The sequence below is a fragment of the Ovis canadensis genome, chromosome 3, assembly GCF_042477335.2.
Source record: "Ovis canadensis isolate MfBH-ARS-UI-01 breed Bighorn chromosome 3, ARS-UI_OviCan_v2, whole genome shotgun sequence".
In the NCBI taxonomy this organism is placed as follows: Eukaryota; Metazoa; Chordata; class Mammalia; order Artiodactyla; family Bovidae; genus Ovis; species Ovis canadensis.
In genome coordinates, this window is record NC_091247.1 from 216,366,078 (window position 1) to 216,387,616 (window position 21,539).

A 21,539-nucleotide genomic window follows, 5' to 3' on the forward strand; every position below is an offset into this window, starting at 1 on the left:
ACCCGTCCCCAATCCCAGCGTGGGCTTCGAAGCTCCTTGGCCGCGCACCCCTCCCAGCCCAGTTGTGGGGTTTTCCTCAGGGCCCTGACGAGAGAGGAAATCCTTTCTTTGCTTTTAGAGCGGCGAGCGAAAGTCTCTGGACACTTGCAGCCCTCGACTTCGACAGCATGGAAATTTGGCATAAAAACATAGACTGGAATTTAATCCTCCAAGAGGAGTTTGGGGACACTTTCCAAAAGAACCTCTTGATAAAGTCTTACCACCGTTTTATCAAACAAATTGTTGCTGTTGTTTTGCCGCTAAGTCACGTCTGATTCTTTCCGACCCTGTGGACTGTAGCCAGCCAGGCTCCTCTGTCCCTGGGACTGTAAGTGACACAGCTGAAGGGCAATGGCCTAGCTTCATGTTATTCACTAAATTGTGATGTGAGCTTCTTGAGGGAGAGACTTGTGTCTTAGTCACCAGGACCTGGCATACAGTAGGTACTCAATAAATGTCTGAAGATGAAGGAAGAAGAATAAAGAATGAAAAAGATGATCCTCTCTTGAGGAACTTGAAGACAAGGTGACAGCTGGATTCTACAGACGTCACCATTTTTCTTTTTTTAAAGTCTTTATTGAATTTGTTACAATATAGCTCCTGATGTTTATATCCTGATTTTGGGGCCTGTGAGGCATGTGGGATCTTAGCTGCACCCCCTGCATTGGAAGGCGGAGTCTTAACCACTGGACCACTAGGGAAGTTCCCAGACATCACCATTTTTCAAAGCTGTCCAGACACCCTGGCTATATTGATTTAGCTGGAACAGTCTGCCTCTTCCTCTCCCCTCAGGGGCCAAGATGACCTATTTTGAGGTGCTTTTAATTAAGAGATGCATGCATGCATTCTTAGTTGCTCAGTCATATCCGACTCTTTGCCACCCTTTGGACTGTAGGCTCCCAGACTCCTCTGTCCATGAGATTTTTCAGGTAGGAATACTGGAGTTGGTTGCCGTTTCCTCCTCCAGGGGATCTTCCTGACCCAGGGATTGAACTTAGGTCTCTTTCATCCCCTGCACTGCGGGCAGATTCTTTACCTGCTGAGCCACCAAGGAAGCACATTCTTATCATTGTGCATGCTAAGTTACTTCAGTCATGTCTGACTCTTTGTGCCCCCATAGTCTGTAGCCTACTAGGCTCTTCCATCCATGGGGTTTTCCAGGCAAGAATACTGGAGTAGGTTGCCATTTCATCCTACAGAAGATCTTCCTTACCCAGGGATCAGATCTGAGTCTTCTACAGAGCAGCCAGATTCTTTACCTGCTGAGCTACCAGTGAGTGATAGTTGCTCAGTCATGCCTGACTCTTTGCAACCCCATGCCAGGCTCTTCTGTCTATGGAATTCTCCAGGCGAGATTACTGGAGTGGGTTGCCATTTCTTTCTACCAGGGAGCTACCAGGAAAGTCCTTAATTAGGGGAATCCTATCCCCTTAAGGGCAGGTCTTATCCAGCAATACAAGTGGGTTGACTTGTAAAATTATCTGGATAGGCCAGGCAAAATATCCCATGTAATAGTCAACTCCTGATATGATTATGCTTCATAACAAATATCCCAGAGTCTCAGTGACTTGCAAATGTGGCAGAGAATAAAGAACAATGGAAAGAGCTGGCTCCAAGCATCACAGAGTAGTCCGCTGTGGAAATGATCAAGAAAACGTGGCCACTTATAAAGTGTGGAAGGGAATGAGGCTTCAGAGAGAGCAATGACTTAGGTGGCATCCAAGATTCTTTCCAACAGTCGTATTGTTTGGTCATGGATAGTAGGGACCACACTGGGTAATTTCCAGGTTTTCAAGAGAGGCTGATGTAGAAAACAAGTCCCAAGGCTGCCTTAGCTGTAAGTGATGAGCATTTCCAGAATATCTGTCCAACATCAGTGCTGAAGCCTGAATATTTGGTTACACAACCCCAAGTGTGTGCACTGCAAAGCAGTGGCTCCGAGAACCAGGAAATTCCTTTCCTGGAGCCATCCTGTTTATACAAACTGAGTCATCCCACTGGAAAATCAGGTACCTGCCATCTTCTCCAAATGCCGTTTGAACACAGTTCAGGCAGCATCCAGGGTCTCATTGCGGTATTTCTGGGAAGGAGGGTGAGTCACAGGTCATGTCTCTCCTTGACTTTTGAAGCATACGTTGCTCGTCATTGCCTGCGCTCGGAGCCCCTCTCCCCACAAAGGCTTAAGAGAAAAGGCAAGGCTGTATTTGGATACCATGCCTGGAAGGCTCCTGGCGTAGAGGAGATGCCCAGTTATGCTTGAGAAGTGAATGAGGGAGGGGGGAGTGAATGGAGGCAGTATTTTAGGTTAAGATACTGAGAACTCGCTTGTGCTCCCATTTCTCTTCTTGCTGTCAGCCAAGCTAAGAGTGCACTCGCAGCCCAGTTGTGGGTCCTTAGAGGTTGTGTATTTGTGTCTCCCTCCTTTGTCTGGTCCTTATTTCCTTTTCTCCAAAACTCCATACACTTACATTTGTGTTCTTTTCATTGACTTTGCCCTCACCCTCTAAGAAGATGTAAGGACAAAGGGATAAAGCAAATAAAAATCCTCAGGGATTTGTTGCTTGGGAATTTCTCTCAAGCTTTACTATTTTCATTGCTTTTCCACCTCACTGACTGCATCACCCCTGCCTGGATGGGTAGATGGGAAGATAGATGATGAATAAATGGATGGGGGAGTGGAGGAAGGACACATGGGTGACTGGCCTTCACTTCCCAGTTTGGAGATGAAAAAAGTAAACAAGAGCGAGTCAGCCAAGCTTTTCATTTGTTTACTCAAGAAACATTGGCTGGAAATTCACCAAGTGGTTCTCTGAAAATCAGAAGTGAATTGATAGAGCTCGGAAATTCAGTGCTCTCCAATTTTAAGAAGCTGATGTAAGATTTTTTTAGGTGCCACGAATGCATGGCAGATGGAGCAATGGCACAGAAAAATGTCAAGTTCAGCTGCAGCGTGCCCCCTACAGAAGACGCGCATATGCGGTGAAGACACCCTGGGAAGGGAAAACACCTGTATAGACTGATCGGGATGCTGGTGATCATAAAAGTTCATTCTCTGACAAAAAGATTAGAAATCAGATTGGAGAAGCTCCCCCAAAGGAAACCTAAGATGCTTGAGAGTGACCGAGGTGGGGGTGCAGGGGGAGGAATGCTGTAACTTTAGGGTTGAATATTTACATTTCTGTTCAGCGAAAGGACCCTGAACTCCGTTGGCATCAGAAGCTATCTTTGTTTCCCAGCTTCATCAGTTTCTAGGTGTGTGGCCTTGGGAAAATTATTTCACCTCTTTGGGTCTGTTTTCTCACTTGTACAGTGGAGATAATAATACTTAATACCAGAGATTATTTTATGAACAGGAGAGCAAGCTGCCTGCATATGGTGGGTGTTTAGGAATTGTTGATTGAAGCTCCATGACCTCTGAGGGTCTGGAGTTTTTCTCTTAGAAGATAGGGGAAATGGAAAGATTTTTCCAGAAGACCAGTCTTCAGGCCTTTAAGCCCCCTGTGGCTGAGAACCAAATTTTCCTTCCTTTTTCTGTGGCCATCAGTGGAGTTCACATCTGAAGACTCCCACAGCCCTAAGCTCTATTTCCAGGGTAGCCAAGAGGGATGCTTATGGACTGGTCTGTATCCACCATCAACCTGAGATCGACTGTTATAGCCAGACTCTGAGTTCATGAGGAGCAGAACTCTCAGAGAGGCATTGGTGCTTCCATCTTCATCCAGAGGAATTACTATTTCACAATTCACAAGTTATGAGGAGCAGTGGGAACTGAGTCTCTCTTAACCACAAAGAAATTAAAAAAAACACGTGTCCTTGCTGATCTGTCCTGCTGCTGTGTTGATTTGTAGGCAATAGATTCTTAATACTTAAGCCATGACTTCAAGGCTGGTCTTTCCTGTTACAACTTCCAGGGTTTCTGAATTTAGTCCAATCCATTATATATGGAAATATATATATAATGAGAGCTGGACCATAAAGAAGGCTGAGTGCCAAAGAATTGATGCTTTTGAATTGTGGTGAAGAAGACTTGAGAGTCCCTTGGACTGCAAAGAGATCAAACCAGTCAGTACTAAAGGAAATCAACCCTGAATATTCATCGGAAGGACTGTTGCTGAAACTGAAGCTCCAGTACTTTGGTCACCTGATGTGAAGAGCTGATTCATTGGTAAAGACTGATGCTGGGAAAGATTGAAGGCAAAAGTAGAAGGCGGCAACAGAGGATGAGATTGTTGGATGGCATCGCTGACTCAATGGACATGAGTTTGAGCAAACTCCAGGAGATTGTGAAGGACAGGGTGGCCTGGCGTGCTGCAGTCCATGGGGTTGAAAAGAATCAGACATGACTTAGCAACTGAACTTGCTTAGCAACAGCCTTATATAAACCCCAGGTGATCCTTTGGAGATTGAAAGGGAATTCCACCTGTTGTCTTTATTTCCTCAGTAGTCTGTGAATTTGATGAATGGATTGGCAAGAGAGACCTCAATTACCAAACACACCAGGGGCTTCCCTGGTGGCTCAGATGGTAAAGAATCTGCCTGCCGTGCAGGATACCCAGGTTTGACTGCCGAGTTTGGAATATCCCCTGGAGAAGGGGATGACAATCCACTCCAGTATTCTTGCCTGGAAAATCCCATGGACAGAGGAACCTGGCAGGGGTCGCATAGAATCGGACACGACTGAGCAAGTTACACTAACTAATCAACCAAATATGCAGAAAACCTTCAGAGGTCTCTTTGGCTTGTTCTTCAAGTCGAACCCAATGGTTGTGGGTCTCTCCACATTCCTGCTGGGGAGGGTGAGTTACTCCTGCCCTGGTACTGTGACTCTGTTAATGCTGCCCTTAAAAGTCTGACTCCAAGACATAGCCAGGATTTGCTTACATGTCCAACTTCTCCACTATATCCTGTGAACTCTTAGGACAGAGTAGCCTGGTGTGCTGCAGTCCATGGGGTTGCAAAGAATCAGACATGACACAGTAATCTGTTCATCTTTGCTTCCTGAGCAGTGAGCATGGTGCTCAGTATCTAGACTGTGCCCAGTAGATGCTTGTTCGGTGAGTGAGTGAATGAATGAATAAGTAATGGATGATGGACATTGAGAGCCTTCTTATGCTTCTACTGTCAAGACTTTTACTCTTTTCCCAAACGATAGAGGTCCATTCCAAGAAAGCCGCTCATGTGCCTTCTGCTAACTCTTCCTGTTTGTGTGGTCCATCAACACTTACAAATCTCTTTCACACCAGACCCTGAGTGCCGAGCACAGTTGTCTTCCCTTGTCCTTAGGAGAAGGGGATCCCTGGACACTGTCTGGAAATGCAGGCTGATGAAAGAAACAGTGAGGACCTTTCCATGCTTTATTTTTACCCAAGTGTTTATATTCATGGGCTGTTTCTAGCTGAATCTTTTCAGTGACCACCTCCTGAGTGAGGAGACAGACTCAAGCCAACATATTTCTGAGTCCTTCCCTTCCATTGCTTATTAGAGGCTCATGATGGGGAGAATTTTTTTTTTTCCCCCAGCCTCACCATATGTGGGATCTTAGTTCCTCCACCAGGGTTGGAACCAGACACTGCGTTGGAAGCACAGAGTCTTAACCACTGGACCTCCAGTGAAATCTCAACAGGGAAGATTCTTAAACTTTCAGCTTTTAATCCCTTTAAACTGACTATATTATACAATTACTAAATTATAGAAAGTGTTTTAGAAAGCTAGTTACTTTCTTTAGAATTAGACTGTCCTAACTGATGGCTTTTACAACCGACTTTCTTCAAAGCCTTCTGTGTGCGTGACAGGGCTGAGGCTGTCCGTGAGGATGTGTCAGAACCATGTTAAAACCTCACGGCCCCCTCTCCCTCCCCGGCACTAAGCACAATGATTTCCATCCACACGTTTCAGTCGCCTGCCTCTTTTCGCGTTTGTTTCGTATTTACAGCTGGTGACATTAAGTTCATATTCACGAAACAAGATAGCCACTCAACATGTACTACAGGAAGGACGCCACACAAAATGGCAGGGCCTCGGAAGAGTCAAAAACGTCCACGATCTCAAAGGAGCTTGTGGCTCAGGGCGCAAGTCAGACAAACAGGGAGAGGGACGTGTGCAGGGCATGATGGGAGTGGGGAGGAGAGGTGCCCGGGCTCCCAGTTCTGCCAGGGGGAGGGATGCGGAGTGCAGTGGGGGAGACCCTTCACAGAGGAGGTTCAGTGGAACCTGAAATAGAAACGGTCATCCATCCAACAGACAGAAGAGGAGGAAAATGATAGATGGCCATGGCATGCACCAAGGCTCAGGAATATGGGGAATGTGGTGACTGTAGGGAAGTCCGGATGGTTTTGAGAGGCTTGGAAAGCTGGCAGATTCGGTCTCCAAGTGCCGTGGCTCAGTGTCAGCTCAGAGTGTGGGTGGGGAGCACGTGTGTCTGCAAAACTAACTCAGGGTCATATCTCAAAGGTCTTGAATGCCATACCAAAGATCTGGGCGGTATCGTGTGTGAGGATGTGTGTGCATGTGTGATGGAAGGGTAGATATGTTCACTGAAGAATTTTGAGTAAATGAGAAATAACTCGTGTTCCATCAAGAGTTTTTCCACCAGTCCTGGCTGGTCCACTCTATCCCACTTGATACACTATTTCTTCCTTAAGCCGATCATCCTGAAATGTCCTTCCTGGACAATGTCGAGTGTAATCCACTCCTCCTTGTTATTTTAACCTAAGCCCAGGTAATCAAGGCCAAGATTTTAACTGCATCAGGCAGCACAGGGCTGTAGCTGCATATTTTCAAAGGAGAATGGTTGCTGGGGATTGAGAAGAGAAAACCAATGGGGTTTGTGCTTGCGAGGCTGTCCAGTCTCTGTGCTTTCAGCTAGGCGTCTCTGGAGCACTTGCCAGCAGGCTTTGCAAAGATTTTGTTGAAAATCAACTTATGAATTCCTCCCTAATTGGCTTGGCCCAGGTCTAATCTGTTATTGGTGGAGCCAGCCTGGCTTCTATTATGCAGAGTGCTTAGGATTTCCGGCCCTGCTCCTAGCCTTGTGGAGGCTGGCTATTTTTAGAAGCCAGTCTTGGTGCTGGTGAAGGCTGGTATCACTGCGTCCTCTGAAGTGACCCCAGAAGGCTGCCCATCTGATACAGCGTGTAGACCTCTGACAACAAAAAGCAAGTCTTGGAATTGACATCTGTATGCCAGAGGGTTATGGTTTTATACATTTTTTTTCCTCTCCCCAAGATGAAACAAAGCTTCCTCTTTGTTCCTGCCTTTCTAAATGGATTCCTGGAAATGGACTGTGTACCCGGTCCAAGCCAGTAACACCTGTGGCCATTGAACATCTTCAGAGGGTGGTTTCTCTTGGCCCCAGGACACCCTGGAGAAGCATCAGAGGAGGGACAGGGTGGTGGTGTCACTGGCCTTTGCTGAGTTCACCCTCTTAAGGTTTCTGGTGTGAAACACACAGACATGCCTGGAAAAGGCAAGAGGAGAGACCCAGCGTGGGGTTGGGATCATTTCTGGGCACTATTAGCACCGCGTAGACCCAAGACCTAGGACTGAGACACCTGGTGATGGAGAGTTGGTGAAGGGAAGATGCAAAGACCAGGGCAGCCCCCTCAGAGGAGAGGGCTCAAGTCTGCCTTGGGAATTCATGAGGGAGGAAGCCGAGGAAGTGGAGAGCCCTAACTTTTCCTAAGATCCTGGAAGGAGGGACATTGGATTTCTGAGTGCCATTTGCATGAGTGTGGAGAGGACAGGCTGTATCAGTTTATAGTCTCTCAGATGTAACCCACCCTGTCTCTCCCCCATCAGCCCCCACACTAAGTCCTCCAGGGGGCTTTGTAGAGTTTAAACAGTTCTGTTGGAGGAAGTCACTCATGCAAACATCACCTCTATATCCCTGAGCTCATTAGAACCAAGGAAACCAACTTAGAGCCCCAGGAATAAGGACAGAGTCATCTATATACTTAAATACAAACATGCATTTTACAAGCTTTGGAAAACTAGTCTGACATCTGTTTTGCTTTCCTTGTTAATTCCACCCCGCTCCACTCTCTACTTGCCCTCACCCCGCCCCTGACTCTAAAGTGAATTCCTCAGCAAAGCCTGAATTAAGGAATGTGATAGACCCTGCATTTGGAGCTGGCTCCCAAAGCTTGCTTTGAAAGATTTCTTCGCCTGGAGAAGGAAATGGCAACTCACTCCAGTACTCTTGCCTAGAAAATCCCATGGATGGAGGAGCCTGCCAGGCTGCAATCCGTGGGTCACAAAGAGTCAGACACAACTGAGCTACTTTACTTTCACTTTCGCTTTCAGCCAGCTCGCTAGCCAGGCAGTTGTTCATCTCAGGGACCTGACCTAGGCAAATCTGCGCCTTCTGTATGTCTTGTCACCAGCTGGTGGCTGCTGGTCTCCCAGAGCCCGCAGGGAATCCCCTGGGCATCATGGACCACGGCTAGGATAGCACCCCAATTCAGGGATAGCCACAGCTCTTGACCGTGGCCCAAGCAAACTGCCAGACCAAAACAGGTGTGCCGGTGAAGTTCCGTGCATTCTCTCTGTCTCGAAACTTCTGCTTTAGTTTTATTTCATTTTGTTAATTTAACTTTGGATCCTGGTTTTTCTCCTTTTTTAAAAAATTAATTAATTTTTGGCTGTGCCAGGTCTTCATCGCTACGCGGGCTTTTCTCTAGCTGCAGTGAATGAGGGCTAAATCTTCACTGAGGTGCTCAGGCTTCTCACTGCGGCGGCTTCTAGTTGCAGACGCAGGCTCTGGGGTATGCAGGCTCAGAAGCTGCGGCTCCTGGGCTCTAGAGCACAGGCTCAGTAATTGTGGCACGTGGGCTTAGTTGCTCTGAGGCATGTGAGATCTTCCTGGGTCAGGGATCGAACCCATATCCTGCACTGGCAGGAGGATTCTTTACCGTTGAAGCCCCTGGCTTTTCTTCCTTTACGTGGATATCCTAGAATCTTGAAGGTTCTCCGAGAGAATGGGAATTACAGCGCCACAGCAAATCAGACCTGAAGGGGATTGAAAGTGGTTTCTTCAATTTGAACATGAAGATGCAGAAGCCCAGTGAGACAGAGAGAACTGCCTAAGGACCCGGGGCTAGTGAAAAACACATCCAGGGCTGGAAGTGAGGCCTCTGACTCTCATTCAGTGTTTATCCCTTAAATATGTGTCTGTTTAAGGTACACATATGCAGGATACATTGCAGCCATCTGTACTCCAGTAAGAATTAACAATACACGGGACAGGTATCAGTGACAGACGTTGTTGTGAGCACTTTACATATGCAATATTATTTACCCATTTGTCAACCTACTGGGTGGGTATTTTTACTATTCTCAATTTGTAATTGCTTAATAACTTGCCTTAATAATTAGGGAACTCTTGGTGGTCCAATGGCTAAGACTAGACTCCACATTCCCAATGCAGGGTGCCCAGGTCCAACTCCTAGTCAGAGAACTAGATTCCAGAAGCTGAAGCTAAGAGCTTGTATGCCTCAATTAAAGATCCTGCATGTTGTGATGAAGACCTGGTGCAGCTGAATAAATTAATAAATAAAATATTTTTTAAATAGGGAGGTGTTTTTTAATAATTTGGGTATTTTTGTCTGTGCTGGATCTTCATTGCTGTGGGGTTTTTCTCTATTGCAGTGAGCAAGGGCTACTCTTTAGTTGCACTATATGGGCTTCTCATCGGGGCTTCCCTTGTTGGGGAGCTCTGGGCACGCAGGCTTCAGTAGTTGCAGCACATGGGCTCAGTATTTGCTGCTCTCAGCTCTGGAACACAGGCTCAGAAGTTGTTGTGCATGAGCTCAGTTGCTCCACGGCTTGTGGGATCTTCCCAGACCAGGGACTGAACCCACGTCTTCTGCACTGGCAGCAGATTCTATACCACTGAGCCACCAGGGAAGCCCTAGGGAAGTCTTATCAGACTTACTTTCTTGAGACTCAGGTCTAACTTTGCATCAGCAAATCTATACTGAACCACTGCAAGGGATGGAGCCCTGCCTTCAGGAGACGAATCACAAGTAGATCAATCACAGCAGTGCACAGTGGCAGCCATAACGAAGCAACCACTTTGTTGGGGGTAAGGGGGCGGACTTCTCCAAGGAGATAGCATTTGACTGTTCTTGGGGATGCATAGACTTTTGCTAGCTGGAGAATGAGTGCTTGTGTGCCAGTGAAGGGAGATGCTAAGGGGTTCAGGGAGAAATCTGGAGGTGAGGAGCTCGGGGTCCTGGAATTCTGGCAGAAGCATCACGGCTGTGGGAGGTGCTGGGAGGCTGGCTAGAGAGGTAAGATAATCCAGTACCTATGTCCCGAGATAGGGAATCTGGATTCTATCCAGTAACAGAGAGGAGCCAACAGAAAGGCTTGTGAGTAGGTTAGGTGATGGTCTTGGATTCCTGGAGACTTGGGGCTGGATGGATGTACTGTGTGTGTGCTTGGTTGTTCAGTCGTGCCCAGCTCTTTGAGACTTGGTGGCCTGCAGCCTGCCAGGCTCCTCTGTCCATGGGGATTCTCAAGGCAAGAATACTGTAGTGGGTTGCCACGCCCTCCTCCAGGGGATCTTCCCAACTCAGGGATCGGATCCAGGTCTCTTACATTGCAGGCAGATCCTTTACCGTCTGAGCCACCAGGGAAGCCCAGGAATACTGGAGTGGGTAGCCTATTCCCTTCTCCAAGGGATCTTCCTAACCCGGGAATCGAACTGGGGTCTCCCGTGACAAGGAAAGCCGGTAGGAGGAGGTGGTTGCAATTGTCCAGGGAGAAGCAGTGGGGGCCTGGACTCCTTACAGCCATCTGACTGGCGCAGGCTGCCTCCACTCCTCTGCCCGCACTGATTTTGGAGGGGAGAGGAGGGGGGATGCTGTCTTTAATGCATTCTGCCTGCAGGGACAGCATATCCATCAAATCTAAGCTTCCATGTCCATATGGAGACTCCCCATTGTCCCTACCCTGAGCAGGCTTGAGCTCTCTTCTTCCGGCCTCTGCTGTGTCTAGTACGTTTTTCTTTCTCTCTTGGTGCACATCGAATTTCCTTGCACATCTTCGTACATTTCTGTCTTCTGCTTCACACCCAGCTCCTTGAAGGCAGTCCAGATCTTTGCCTCCTTAAATACTTGGCACCATGCCTGACATTTAATGAGCTCTCAGTACACATGTGATGAATGAATCTACTTTCTAAATAAGGCAGTGACTACAGATAGGGCAAGAAGTGGCCAACTTTGGGAGATTTTTTAAAAGTTTACTTTCTTGAAGTGTAGTTGATATATAATTTTGTATTGATTTCTGCTGTACAGCACAGTGATTCAGTTATATATATAAATAAAAATATAGATTGCTTTTCATATTTTCCCATCATAGCTTATGATGGTAAATTGAATATAGTTTCCTGTGCTACAGTAGGACATTGTTTTCAAGTTACATCAAGGGTCAGCAAATGAATCCAGCCCACTTTATTTACCACTTTTGTAAATAAAGTTATATTGGAACATAACCAAGCCTGTCGGTCCATGTTTGGCTCCAGCTGTTTCACTCTGCAAAGGCAGAGTTAAGTTATATGACCAGACCATACACAAATAGTTACTATCTGCTCAGCTCTAAAAAAGCATGCAGTATTGCCACTGGCAGCGCCATAGATGGACCTCGAGATGATCATACGAAGTGAAGTGAATCAGCCGGAGAAAGCAAATATTATATATCTCATACGTCACATCTAAAAAGTAATACAGGGACTCCCCTGGTAGTCCAGTGTGGTTAAAACTTCACCTTCCAATGCAGGTCCTGGGGGAGGTTTGATCCCTGATGGGGAAGCTAAAATTCCACATGCCTTGCAGCCAAAAAACCAAAACATAAACAGAAGCAATATTGTAACAAATTCAGTACAGATTTTTTTAAATGGTCCACATCAAAAAACACTTAAATAAATGATACAAATGAACTTGTTTACAAAACAGAAACAGACTCTCAGACATAGAAACTTATCAAAGGGGAGAGTGTCAGGGGAGGGGTAAATTAGGAGTTTGGGATTAGCAGGTACAAACTGCTATATATAAAATAGATAACTAACAGGATCTTCCTGTAGAGCACAGGGAACTCTATTAAACATCTTGTAATAATCTATAGTGGTAAAGAATCTGCCTGCAATGCACGAGACCCGGGTTTGATTCCTGGGTCAGGAAGATCCTCTGGAGAAGGAAATGACAATCCGCTCCAATATTCTTGCCTGGAGAATCCCATGGACAGAGGAGCCTGGCGGGCTACAGTCCACGGGGTTCCAAGAGTCGGACACGACTGAGCTACTAAACCACCATATATGTGTATCTGAATGCCTTTGCTATATACCTGACACAATATTGTAAATCAACCAAAGTTCCATTAAAAAAAAAAATTGACTATCAAGACCTTTGCTGAAGAAGTTTGTTAACCTCTGAGTTCAATGAGCAAAATTAGTGACTGGAGATACAAGGTGATGGAAAGGAAGGTGTCAAGATTTTTCCTTTTCTCATGTCTTCTCACCTAAACAGAGCCTTGCACCCAAGTGATAGCACTGACCCCTAGGCCTGCAGGTGCTGAGAGAGACACCCCCGCTGTGGGGCACACCAGAAAGGGAGTCTGAGCCCAAGGAGGACAAGGATCTGGGTCAGAAGAGACAGAGGCCAGGGCTGCCGGGCAAAATCCACCTAACCCCCGCTGCCTCTCATGCTGTGCTCTCTCATAGTCATCCAGTTTGGCTTTGTAACCCTCTTCGTGGCCTCCTTTCCTCTGGCACCTGTGTTCGCCCTCCTCAACAACGTCATTGAAGTGCGCCTGGATGCGAAGAAGTTCGTTACAGAGCTGAGACGGCCCGATGCTGTGAGGACCAAGGATATCGGTATGTCTGCTGCCCAGAGGCCATTCCGCTCCTCCCCATCCCCTCCTTCTGACCCTCCCCCTATCTCCCAGGCCGCCTCCCTCCCACTGTGTCAGGCATCCAGAGTACTGGGGCATCTCTTGCTTCATCAGCCCCTCTGAGCCCCCTCATCCTCTTCTTCTCAGGTGCTGGGAGGTCAGATGATTCACACACACACGCACACACACTGGCCCCTGGGTTTGCAGACAGGGCTGCCCCTAAGCCTTTCCAGACAAGCCCATCTCTGGGGGCCCCGGCAGAGCTCCGCTGGTAACTTGCCTGCAAAGCGTCACTCTGGCTGCAGCCTTGTCATCACTGGGCTGGGGGCGGGAGGGAGCCAGACGCCCTTCTCTTTCTGTCTTAACAGGGATCTGGTTTGATATCCTCTCTGGCATCGGCAAATTCTCTGTTATCATCAACGTAAGTGCTTGCGTTCCTGACACCGTTTCTCTGTGGGAAGGGCCTTCCAGGGGAGCGGAGGTCTTCAGGGCAGGAAACCAGTTCTGTTACCTCCCAGCTTCTTCCATTTGGAGCTCTAATTAATACAGTCGTTGTTCTTATTGTTTAGTCGCTAAGTCGCATCTGGCTCTTTGTGACCCCATGGACTGTAGCCCGCCAGGTTCCTCTGTCCATGGGATTTCCCAGGCAAGAATACTTAAGTGGGTTGCCATTTAGCCCCTCTAGTTAATAGCGAGTACACGCCTTCTTACGCATCAGGCTGTCGCCAGAGCTCTGCAGCTTTGTTGTTCATTTCGCTAAGAGAAAGAAAGGTAATTACCCACCAGAATGCGTACCTTGGCCTTAAGAATCCAGATCAGATCTTTCTTCAGAGCCAAGAGTCACGAGGAAAGAATTCCCCATATCTATCCATCTCTTCCCTTTCTTTCTCTACTCCGGAGCTGAACAATACCTGGAGCATCGCCCAGGCTGCAGTTCCTAATTACCATTCCTCCGAGTTGTCAGTGTGGAGTCTTAATTATCCCTGTGGACTCCAGTGCTGCTTGCTTAAGATAGGACATGGAAGAAGAGGGGTCCTGCCTGCTCTGACCTCCTTAACTGCCTTGCCAGACGTGTCCAGGTTTCAGAGGAAATCCTGCTGGACCCAAGCCAACAAACAGCTCTTTTGGCGTCTGCATTCCTTGCAGACGGTGGCCAGGCAGGGTCTCCGCTTCCATCTCCTGAGACCAGATCAGTCAGCTCAGTGCACAGCAAGAAAGTCACGGCCCCTGTTCCCTGGGGAGAGAAGCACTGACTCTGCCCGGGCTCCCCACTAAGAACACATAAAGTGACATGAGGTATGCAGAGAGGCAGAGAGGATCAGCCCGTCACACATGGGACGCTTGATGTAGGAAGTGCAGGTCTCAAGGCTGAGAAATCAGGTGCCGTTTGGAAAATAGATCAATAGCTGCTTTGGAGTTGAGGCTTCTAGAAAAGAAGTAGTTGCTAGTGCTAGTGGCTTCCCAGGTGGCTCAGTGGTGAAGAATCTGCCTGCCAAGGCAGGAGATGCAAGAGATGCAGCTTCAGCTCCTGGGTTGGGAAGATCCCCTGGAGAAGGAAATGGCAACCCACTCCAGTATTCTTGCCTGGAGAATTCCATGGACAGAGGAGCCTGGTGGGCTACAGTCCATGGGGTCACAAAGAGTCGGACACGACTGAGCACGCATGCTTCTGGGAAAAAGCCCTTGAGTACCAAGCACTTTTCAGCTAGGCAACAGAATGATAGAGGCTTTACTTCCCTGCCCTTACTTCTTATTTGTTAAAAAGTGGGGGCGGATGAGAATCTCACCAAATCATATCATTCTAGAAATTAAAAGAGATGATGAAGGTATGTCTGGTCCATGCTCTGTTAATTGCAGCTGTGATTATTAGAAGTACGTTTCTCACTGTCACATATGGCTATGGCCCCGCACACTCACAGATACATTTAGAAAACAATGCCTAAACTGCATTTTTTGAAAGAGCTTTCATTGTTGGTGCTGGGGACAGTATAAACACCTGCCAAAAAGATTTAAGATTTTCTTTGCAGAAAGTCCTCCTGCATTTAAACAGGCAATCATTCGTTTGTCGTTTGGCTTGCTCCACAGACATTTATAGAGGACTTGGATACACCCGGGGCGAGATCGGGTGTGTGCGTTTCATCCAGCAAGACCTACTCCTCTCCCTCGGTGTCTTACTTTTTCTAAGCAAAATGGGTGAGAGTGAGTTCCATCATGTGACAGGATAAAAGGCGCTCAGAGACAGTGGTGAAACAGACTCCCTGTGGAACCATAGCCGCAGTGTTCCTGGTTTTTTGTTGTCACTCAGGGGCAAGTGTACCATTCGATGTCCTTGCCCGTCACATTTAAGTGGTCCTCTGGACTTCCCAGGTGGCACTAGTGGTAAAGAACCCGCCTGCCAATGTAGGGAAGATATAAGAGACGCACGTTCGATCCCTGGCTTGGGAAGATCCCCTGGAGGAGGGCGTGGCAACCCATTCCAATAGTCTTGCCTGGAGAATCCCATGGACAAAGGAGCCTAGCGGGCTACAGTCCATAGGGTCGCAAAGAGTCAGACACGACTGAAGTGACTTAGCACTCACACACTCATTGCTATTGATAATTTTCTCAGAAAGTCTTCCACTCATTTTTTTTTTGAAAAATAGTTTGATTGATTTATTTATGTTCAAATGTGCTGGGTCTTTGGTTCTGCCTGGGCTTTTCTGTAGCTGCGAGTGGTGGCTACTCTCTAGTTGTGGTGCCTGGACTTCTCATAGCAGTGGCTTCTCTTGTTGCAGAGCATGGGCTTTAGGACACTCAGGCTTCAGTAGTTGCTGCATGTGAGCTCAGTAGTTGCAGCTCCCGGGCTCTAGAGCCCAGGCTCAGTAGTTGTGGTGCACGGGCTTAGTTGCTGTGCGACATGTGGGATCTTCCTGTACCAGGAATCGAACCCATGTCTCCTGCATTGGCAGGCAGATTCTTTACCGCTGAGCCACCAGGAAAGACCCATCCACTCCTCTTTGGTGTGGCCAATGCCAGCATCAGTTCAAATATCTCAGAGATGTTTATGCCCTCCCTCTCCAAATGGTCCAAACTGGCTTAGTATCCTTTGCTTTGGTGGTCGTAATTCACTCTCTTGACAGCTAGTGGTTTCCTGCTGCTGCTGCTAAGTTGCTTCAGTCATGTCAGACTGTCTGCGACCCCATAGACGAAAGCCCACCAGGCTCCCCTGTCCCTAGGATTCTCCAGGCAAGAACACTGGAGTGGGTTGCCATTTCCTTCTCCAATGCATGAAAGTGAAAAATGAAAGGAAAGTCGCTCAGTCATGTCTGACTCTTAGCGACCCCATGGACTGCAGCCTACCAGGCTCCTCTGTCTGTGGGATTTTCCAGGCAAGAGTGCTGGAGTGGGGTGCCATTGCCTTCTCCAAGTGGTTTCCTTCCATGTGTCAAAGATGGAAAAGCCAGGCAGGTCAGCAACATGAGCTCAGGGACGAGGATTCTATTAGTCAGAGCAGCACCTCTGGATGGGGAGCCCGGGAGGGGGGCGGTCCCTTAGCCAGATGGACCTGTGCCGCCTGGGCGGCGTCTGTCCTGACCGACCCTCGGGTGCTTGTGGTTCTGCCCCCAGGCTTTTGTCATCGCCGTCACCTCCGACTTCATCCCGCGCCTGGTGTACCAGTACTCCTACAGTCACAATGGCACTCTGCACGGCTTTGTCAACCACACCCTCTCCTTTTTCAACGTCAGCCAGCTGAAGGAGGGGACGCAGCCCGAGAACTCCCAGTTTGAGCAGGAGGTTCAGTTCTGCAGGTAAGGTGATCGGGAGCAGGAGGGCGGTGGAGGACTGGAAGCGGCAAGTCCAAGTAACTCTCCGGATGACCTAGAATTGTATCAGTATCCTTCTCCTTAGCCTCTGTCTCCTACCCCCAGACCCCAGATCCCAAGAAATCAATTTCAGTGAATCAACCAATATATTTTTTTTAACTGGAAGGTTTCAACACTTTATTTTTCTTAACTTTTAATTTTGTTTTGGGGTATAGATGATTAACAATGCCATGATAGTTTCAGATGGATGGCAGAGAGACTTCACCAGACATATACACATATCCATTCTCCCCAAACTCCTTCCCCATCCAGGCTGCCACATAACATTGAGCAGAGTTCCTTGTGCCATACAGTAAGTCCTTGCTAGTGATCTGTTTTAAATATAACAGTGTGTCCATGTCCATCCCAAACTCTCTGACTATTCCATCCCTCTATCCTTCCCCCCGGCAACCATAAGCTTGTTCTCTAAACAAATCAACCAACATTTGTTGAGTGCCTTTTGCTAGACACTGTGGAGCAGACGGAAAGGTATATAGGTTCATTCTCACCATCAAGGGAAGGTCTGGTTTATGGTCTGGTTGGGAAGGAAACAGAACTCTCTAGGACACTGCACATTGTTCAGTGATTATGTCTAGTACAGACCATGGACCATTGGTGTGGAGTCAGCATGAGCCAGGTCATGGGGGTGGAGATGAATCTGGGGTATTCGATAAATGCTTAGGAGCTAGCTGGTAGAGTCTGCGAGGAGAGTGTTTGGAAGATAAACATAGGGAATAATATAGGAAATACAATATATAGAGCAACTCCTTGGGTAGTGTAAGCCAAAGTGGTGTTGGACTTGAATAGGTAGGATGAAGTAGATACTGAGAAACCTTGAAATCTTATAGGAATTTTAATGTGATGCAGTAGAAAGTTATGGACTTCTATAGGGCCAGGTAGTTAGAGGATAAAGTGTAGGCTTGGACTTCCCTGGTGGCTCAGAAGGTTAAGCGTCTGTCTACAATGCGGGAGACCCGGGTTCGATCCCTGGGTCAGGAAGATCCCCTGGAGAAGGAAATGGCAATCCACTCCAGTACTATTGCTTAGAAAATCCCATGGACAGAGGAGCCTGGTAGGCTACAGTCCATGGGGTTGCAAAGAGTCGGACACGACTGAGCGACTTCACTTTCACTTTAGGAAAATTAATTTGGTCTCCGAGTGGAAGATGGGTTAGAATTGAGGGAACTCAAGGAGAGCTGCTGAGGTGCTACACCATTCAGACATGAGCCATGGAAGGCCTGGAACGGAAATGTGGAAGAAATTCGGAGTGGGGGACAAGATGAGCTACTTAATGTTGTACCTTACAAAGCTGGGGACCAGAGGCCTGAGAGAGAGCCTGAGTCAGGATGATTCCAAAGTTTGGGCTGATGCCAGAAGACTGGGAAATTGTGGGTCCGTTGACAGGGATGGGGAAGATGCTAAGAGAATCTGATTTTACCATCCATGTGATGAATTTGGCCCCAGTCATGTTGCAAGTAAAACGATGGTAAGAAATCTAAGAGGGGAATTTCCATCTAACTCCTGGAGAGAGTAGCTGGAATTCCCAAGAGGACTAGGTTAGAGTCATGATTGCAGTCTGTCAGCACAGGGATCTCTGAAGCGAAAAACAGAACTCTCCACTACTTACCTGAGAAGGGCAAAGAAAGAGAGAAAAGAAGCAGGGGGAAATCAATTCGCTAACCCTTTTGTACCTTGGTTAAGTGATGGTCCCCGGAGGACTCGATCCAAGATCATGCCTCTTGTATTTAAACAAATAGAACACGGGACTTCCCTGGTAGTCCAGTAGTTAAGAATCCACCTGCCAGTGCGGGGGACACAGGTTGGATCTCTGGTTCAGGAACTAAGATCCCACACACCACAGGGCGTCTAAGCCACAACCGCTGAGCCTGTGCTCTAGAGCGTGTGAGCCACAACCACAGCTACTGAGCCCACACTGCCTAGAGCCCGTGCTCAGCAATCAGAGGAGCCAGTGGAAACCTCTGTGATCCTAGAAAAGTCTTCAGCTTTCTAAGAGGTTTCCAGTGACAGATCCTAAAGCAAGACTGACATTTGTTCAAGAATGCAAGCCTCAACCCTACTTGGAGCCACGAACAGCACAAGTGTGACTTATTGTCTGGGGATACCAAGGCTAACACTGCTCCTTTGCTTGGTCTAGAAGCATATAAACCTTCTAGAAGTTGGTCTGGAAGGTCTATCCATAGGGACCTTGGCCTTGATTATCAGATCTTCCAGTGACCCTCTGAATATATTTTCAATGGATTGAACTGGCTTAAACATGAAGGGACTTAAATGCCTCCATAGTGAAAGTTGAGGGTAGTTTTAGTTGAGTAGACTTGATTCAATCTGCCCAAACTAAATCTTGCTCCATCTTCCAACTCTACTGTAGTCGATGGTGACTGTAGTTTCAAGGAAACTACGGACCAGTATTATACTGGGTCCACATCCAGTGGGAAACAAGCCTTCTTCCTCTTTCCCAACCATATCAGCAAAAGTCTTGCTGCAGCTTGTTGGCTGGGATCAGCGCATGCTTCCTATCCAGAACCAACCCCTGCAGCCAGAAGAATGTGATGCTTTCCGTGGTCTTTGGCACTGTGGGGCTTGGGAGTGGGAGGTGAAATGATCTCCATCTAGAGCACATGGTCTCAGAGTTGGGGATCATTCCCTCCTCCTCTGAGATCTGAAGTTACGGTGAACAGATGCAGCTCAGCCAAAACAGCAGGTGCCCAGGAGACCAGGCATTATTAGCACACCCGAAAGTCACTGAGCTTTGCTGTGTCCACTGTCAGTCACTGGACTTTCCTGCAGCCATAAAGCCCTGATAACTCTTCTCTCCACTGAAAGCAGAGGGGACCGTGGCTCGTGTGTGGTCCATAGAGTGGCAGAATTATAACTAGCTGTGTGTGTAGGAAGTGCATTCTACATTTCTGTCAAGAAAACGTAGCTGCAGAAAATAGATTGAGCTCAAAGAGTTTGGTTTGATCTTACTCCATACCAACCGAGATTATAGGATCATTGTACACCTATTTTTTTTATACGTTATTTATTTGTTTTTGGCTGTGCTGGGTCTTCATTGCTGTGCATGGGCTTTCTCTAGTTGCGGGGAGTGGGTGCTACTCTTCATTGTGGGGCATAGGCTGTAGGTACATGGACTTCAGTCACTGTGGCATGTGGGCTCAATGACGGTGGCACACGGGCTTAGTTGCTGAATAGCATGTGGGATCTTCCAGGACCAGGGCTCAAATCCATATCAGCAAAAGTCCTGCGAAAGTCCCCTGCATTGGCAGGTGGGTTCTTAACTACCAGACCACTAGGGAAGTCCTCACTGTGCACCTGTTTTTGAGGCTTTATGATAGGCTTGGCATCGGTCATATAATAGGGAACAAGACGGTGCCTCCCTCAAGGAGTCTAGATGAATGAGATGAGTAAGCAATGAGAATCGAGCTTCTGTGATTGCAGTTGAGAGACTGCAGGACAGTCTTCTAGCCCTGAAGGAAGAGGCCATGCACCTAACCCAGACCTCAGTGTCCAGTGCAGAAGTGGCCAGAGGGAGAATCCTGTTGAATCTGCTCCCTCCCAGGAGGGACCAAGGCCGTCTGGGTGGTGAGCAGGGTTGGAGGAGCAGTGATGGGCAGGAAGGGGTTATCAGGTGGTGTGGGGGGTCCAGGGAGGACAGGGTGTCTCATGCAGAGGGGCTGGATTGTGCTTAGTGGTCAGAGATGGAATAATGGGGTTGAACTAGGAGAGAGACCAGGCAGGCATGGGAGGCATGTGGACTCCTCTTATGTCACTGGGAGCCGCTGTGGGGATTGAAGGGACTTCTCACCAGTGTCATCTCTGACTGCGCTGTGAAGAGAAGCAGTGGCTCAGTTGGTAAAACGTCTGTCTACAATGCAGGAGACCTGGGTTCGAACCCTGGGTCGGGAAGATCCCCTGGAGAAGGAAATGGCAATCCCCTCAGTACTATTGCCTGGAAAATCCCATGGACAGAGGAGCCGGGTAGTCTACAGTCCATGGGGTCACAAAGAGTCGGACATGACTGAGCGACTTCACCCCCTGCTTGAAGTGTAAAACAGATGCCTGGAGAGCGGGGTCAGCATATTATTTAGACACACACCATCCCAAACGGGTATACCATGTGGGCTGCCTTTTCTAGAAGAATGAGGAGTGCTGATGGAGATCTGTACCCACCCCAGGTGGGTCCTGCTCACCGCATGCCATGGGGTCCTGGCTGGCTGGCCAAAGTCTCTGGAAACTTAGGAAGCAGAGACATAAATTACTGATGTCCTTGTAAGCCAGGAATTGTCAGTGGCTGTCAGAAAGAGAAATGAAAAAACGAGGATGGAGAGAAAGCTAGATTGTGAGAAACACAGACACACAGACAACGTCAGAGCTAGCCCCAAAGCCAGCGTTTAGAACTGCTTCCGTGGTGGGAAATGAAATTTGCCCTGATTTTCTGGCAAATAGTGTTGGGAACTCAATGACCCTTCTTATTCTTAGTTTTTCATGACCTCTGGAGATAAATGTGGTCAAATAAAACTGAGGTCTCAGGCTGCAGCCTAGCCTCGCCAAGGATAGAGGTATCTTAAAAATAGCAGTAAAAGTTAGGACAAGTCTCCAACTGCCCATTTGAGATGCTTTCTCAGCATTTTTGGAGCTATGTCTGCCTCGGCCATTTAACTGACCATGCAGGGCTCTCGATAGACAGCCCCATGACGTCAGTCTGTGGCATGCTTAGTGGCCATTTAACAGGGTCAAGGTCCCCTGTGTCCT

At 47.8% G+C, this 21,539-nt stretch overlaps 1 protein-coding gene across 1 annotated transcript in view; it reads left to right on the plus strand.

Annotated features, from left to right (window-relative positions):
• ANO2 (anoctamin 2) overlaps window positions 1-21,539 on the plus strand; it is a 357,135-nt gene that overhangs the window by 324,829 nt on the left and 10,767 nt on the right. The window contains exons 21-23 of the mRNA XM_069582006.1: window positions 12,758-12,910; window positions 13,296-13,348; window positions 16,534-16,715. Of these exons, the coding sequence (XP_069438107.1) occupies window positions 12,758-12,910; window positions 13,296-13,348; window positions 16,534-16,715 (388 nt within the window). The remainder of the gene's footprint in view (window positions 1-12,757; window positions 12,911-13,295; window positions 13,349-16,533; window positions 16,716-21,539) is intronic.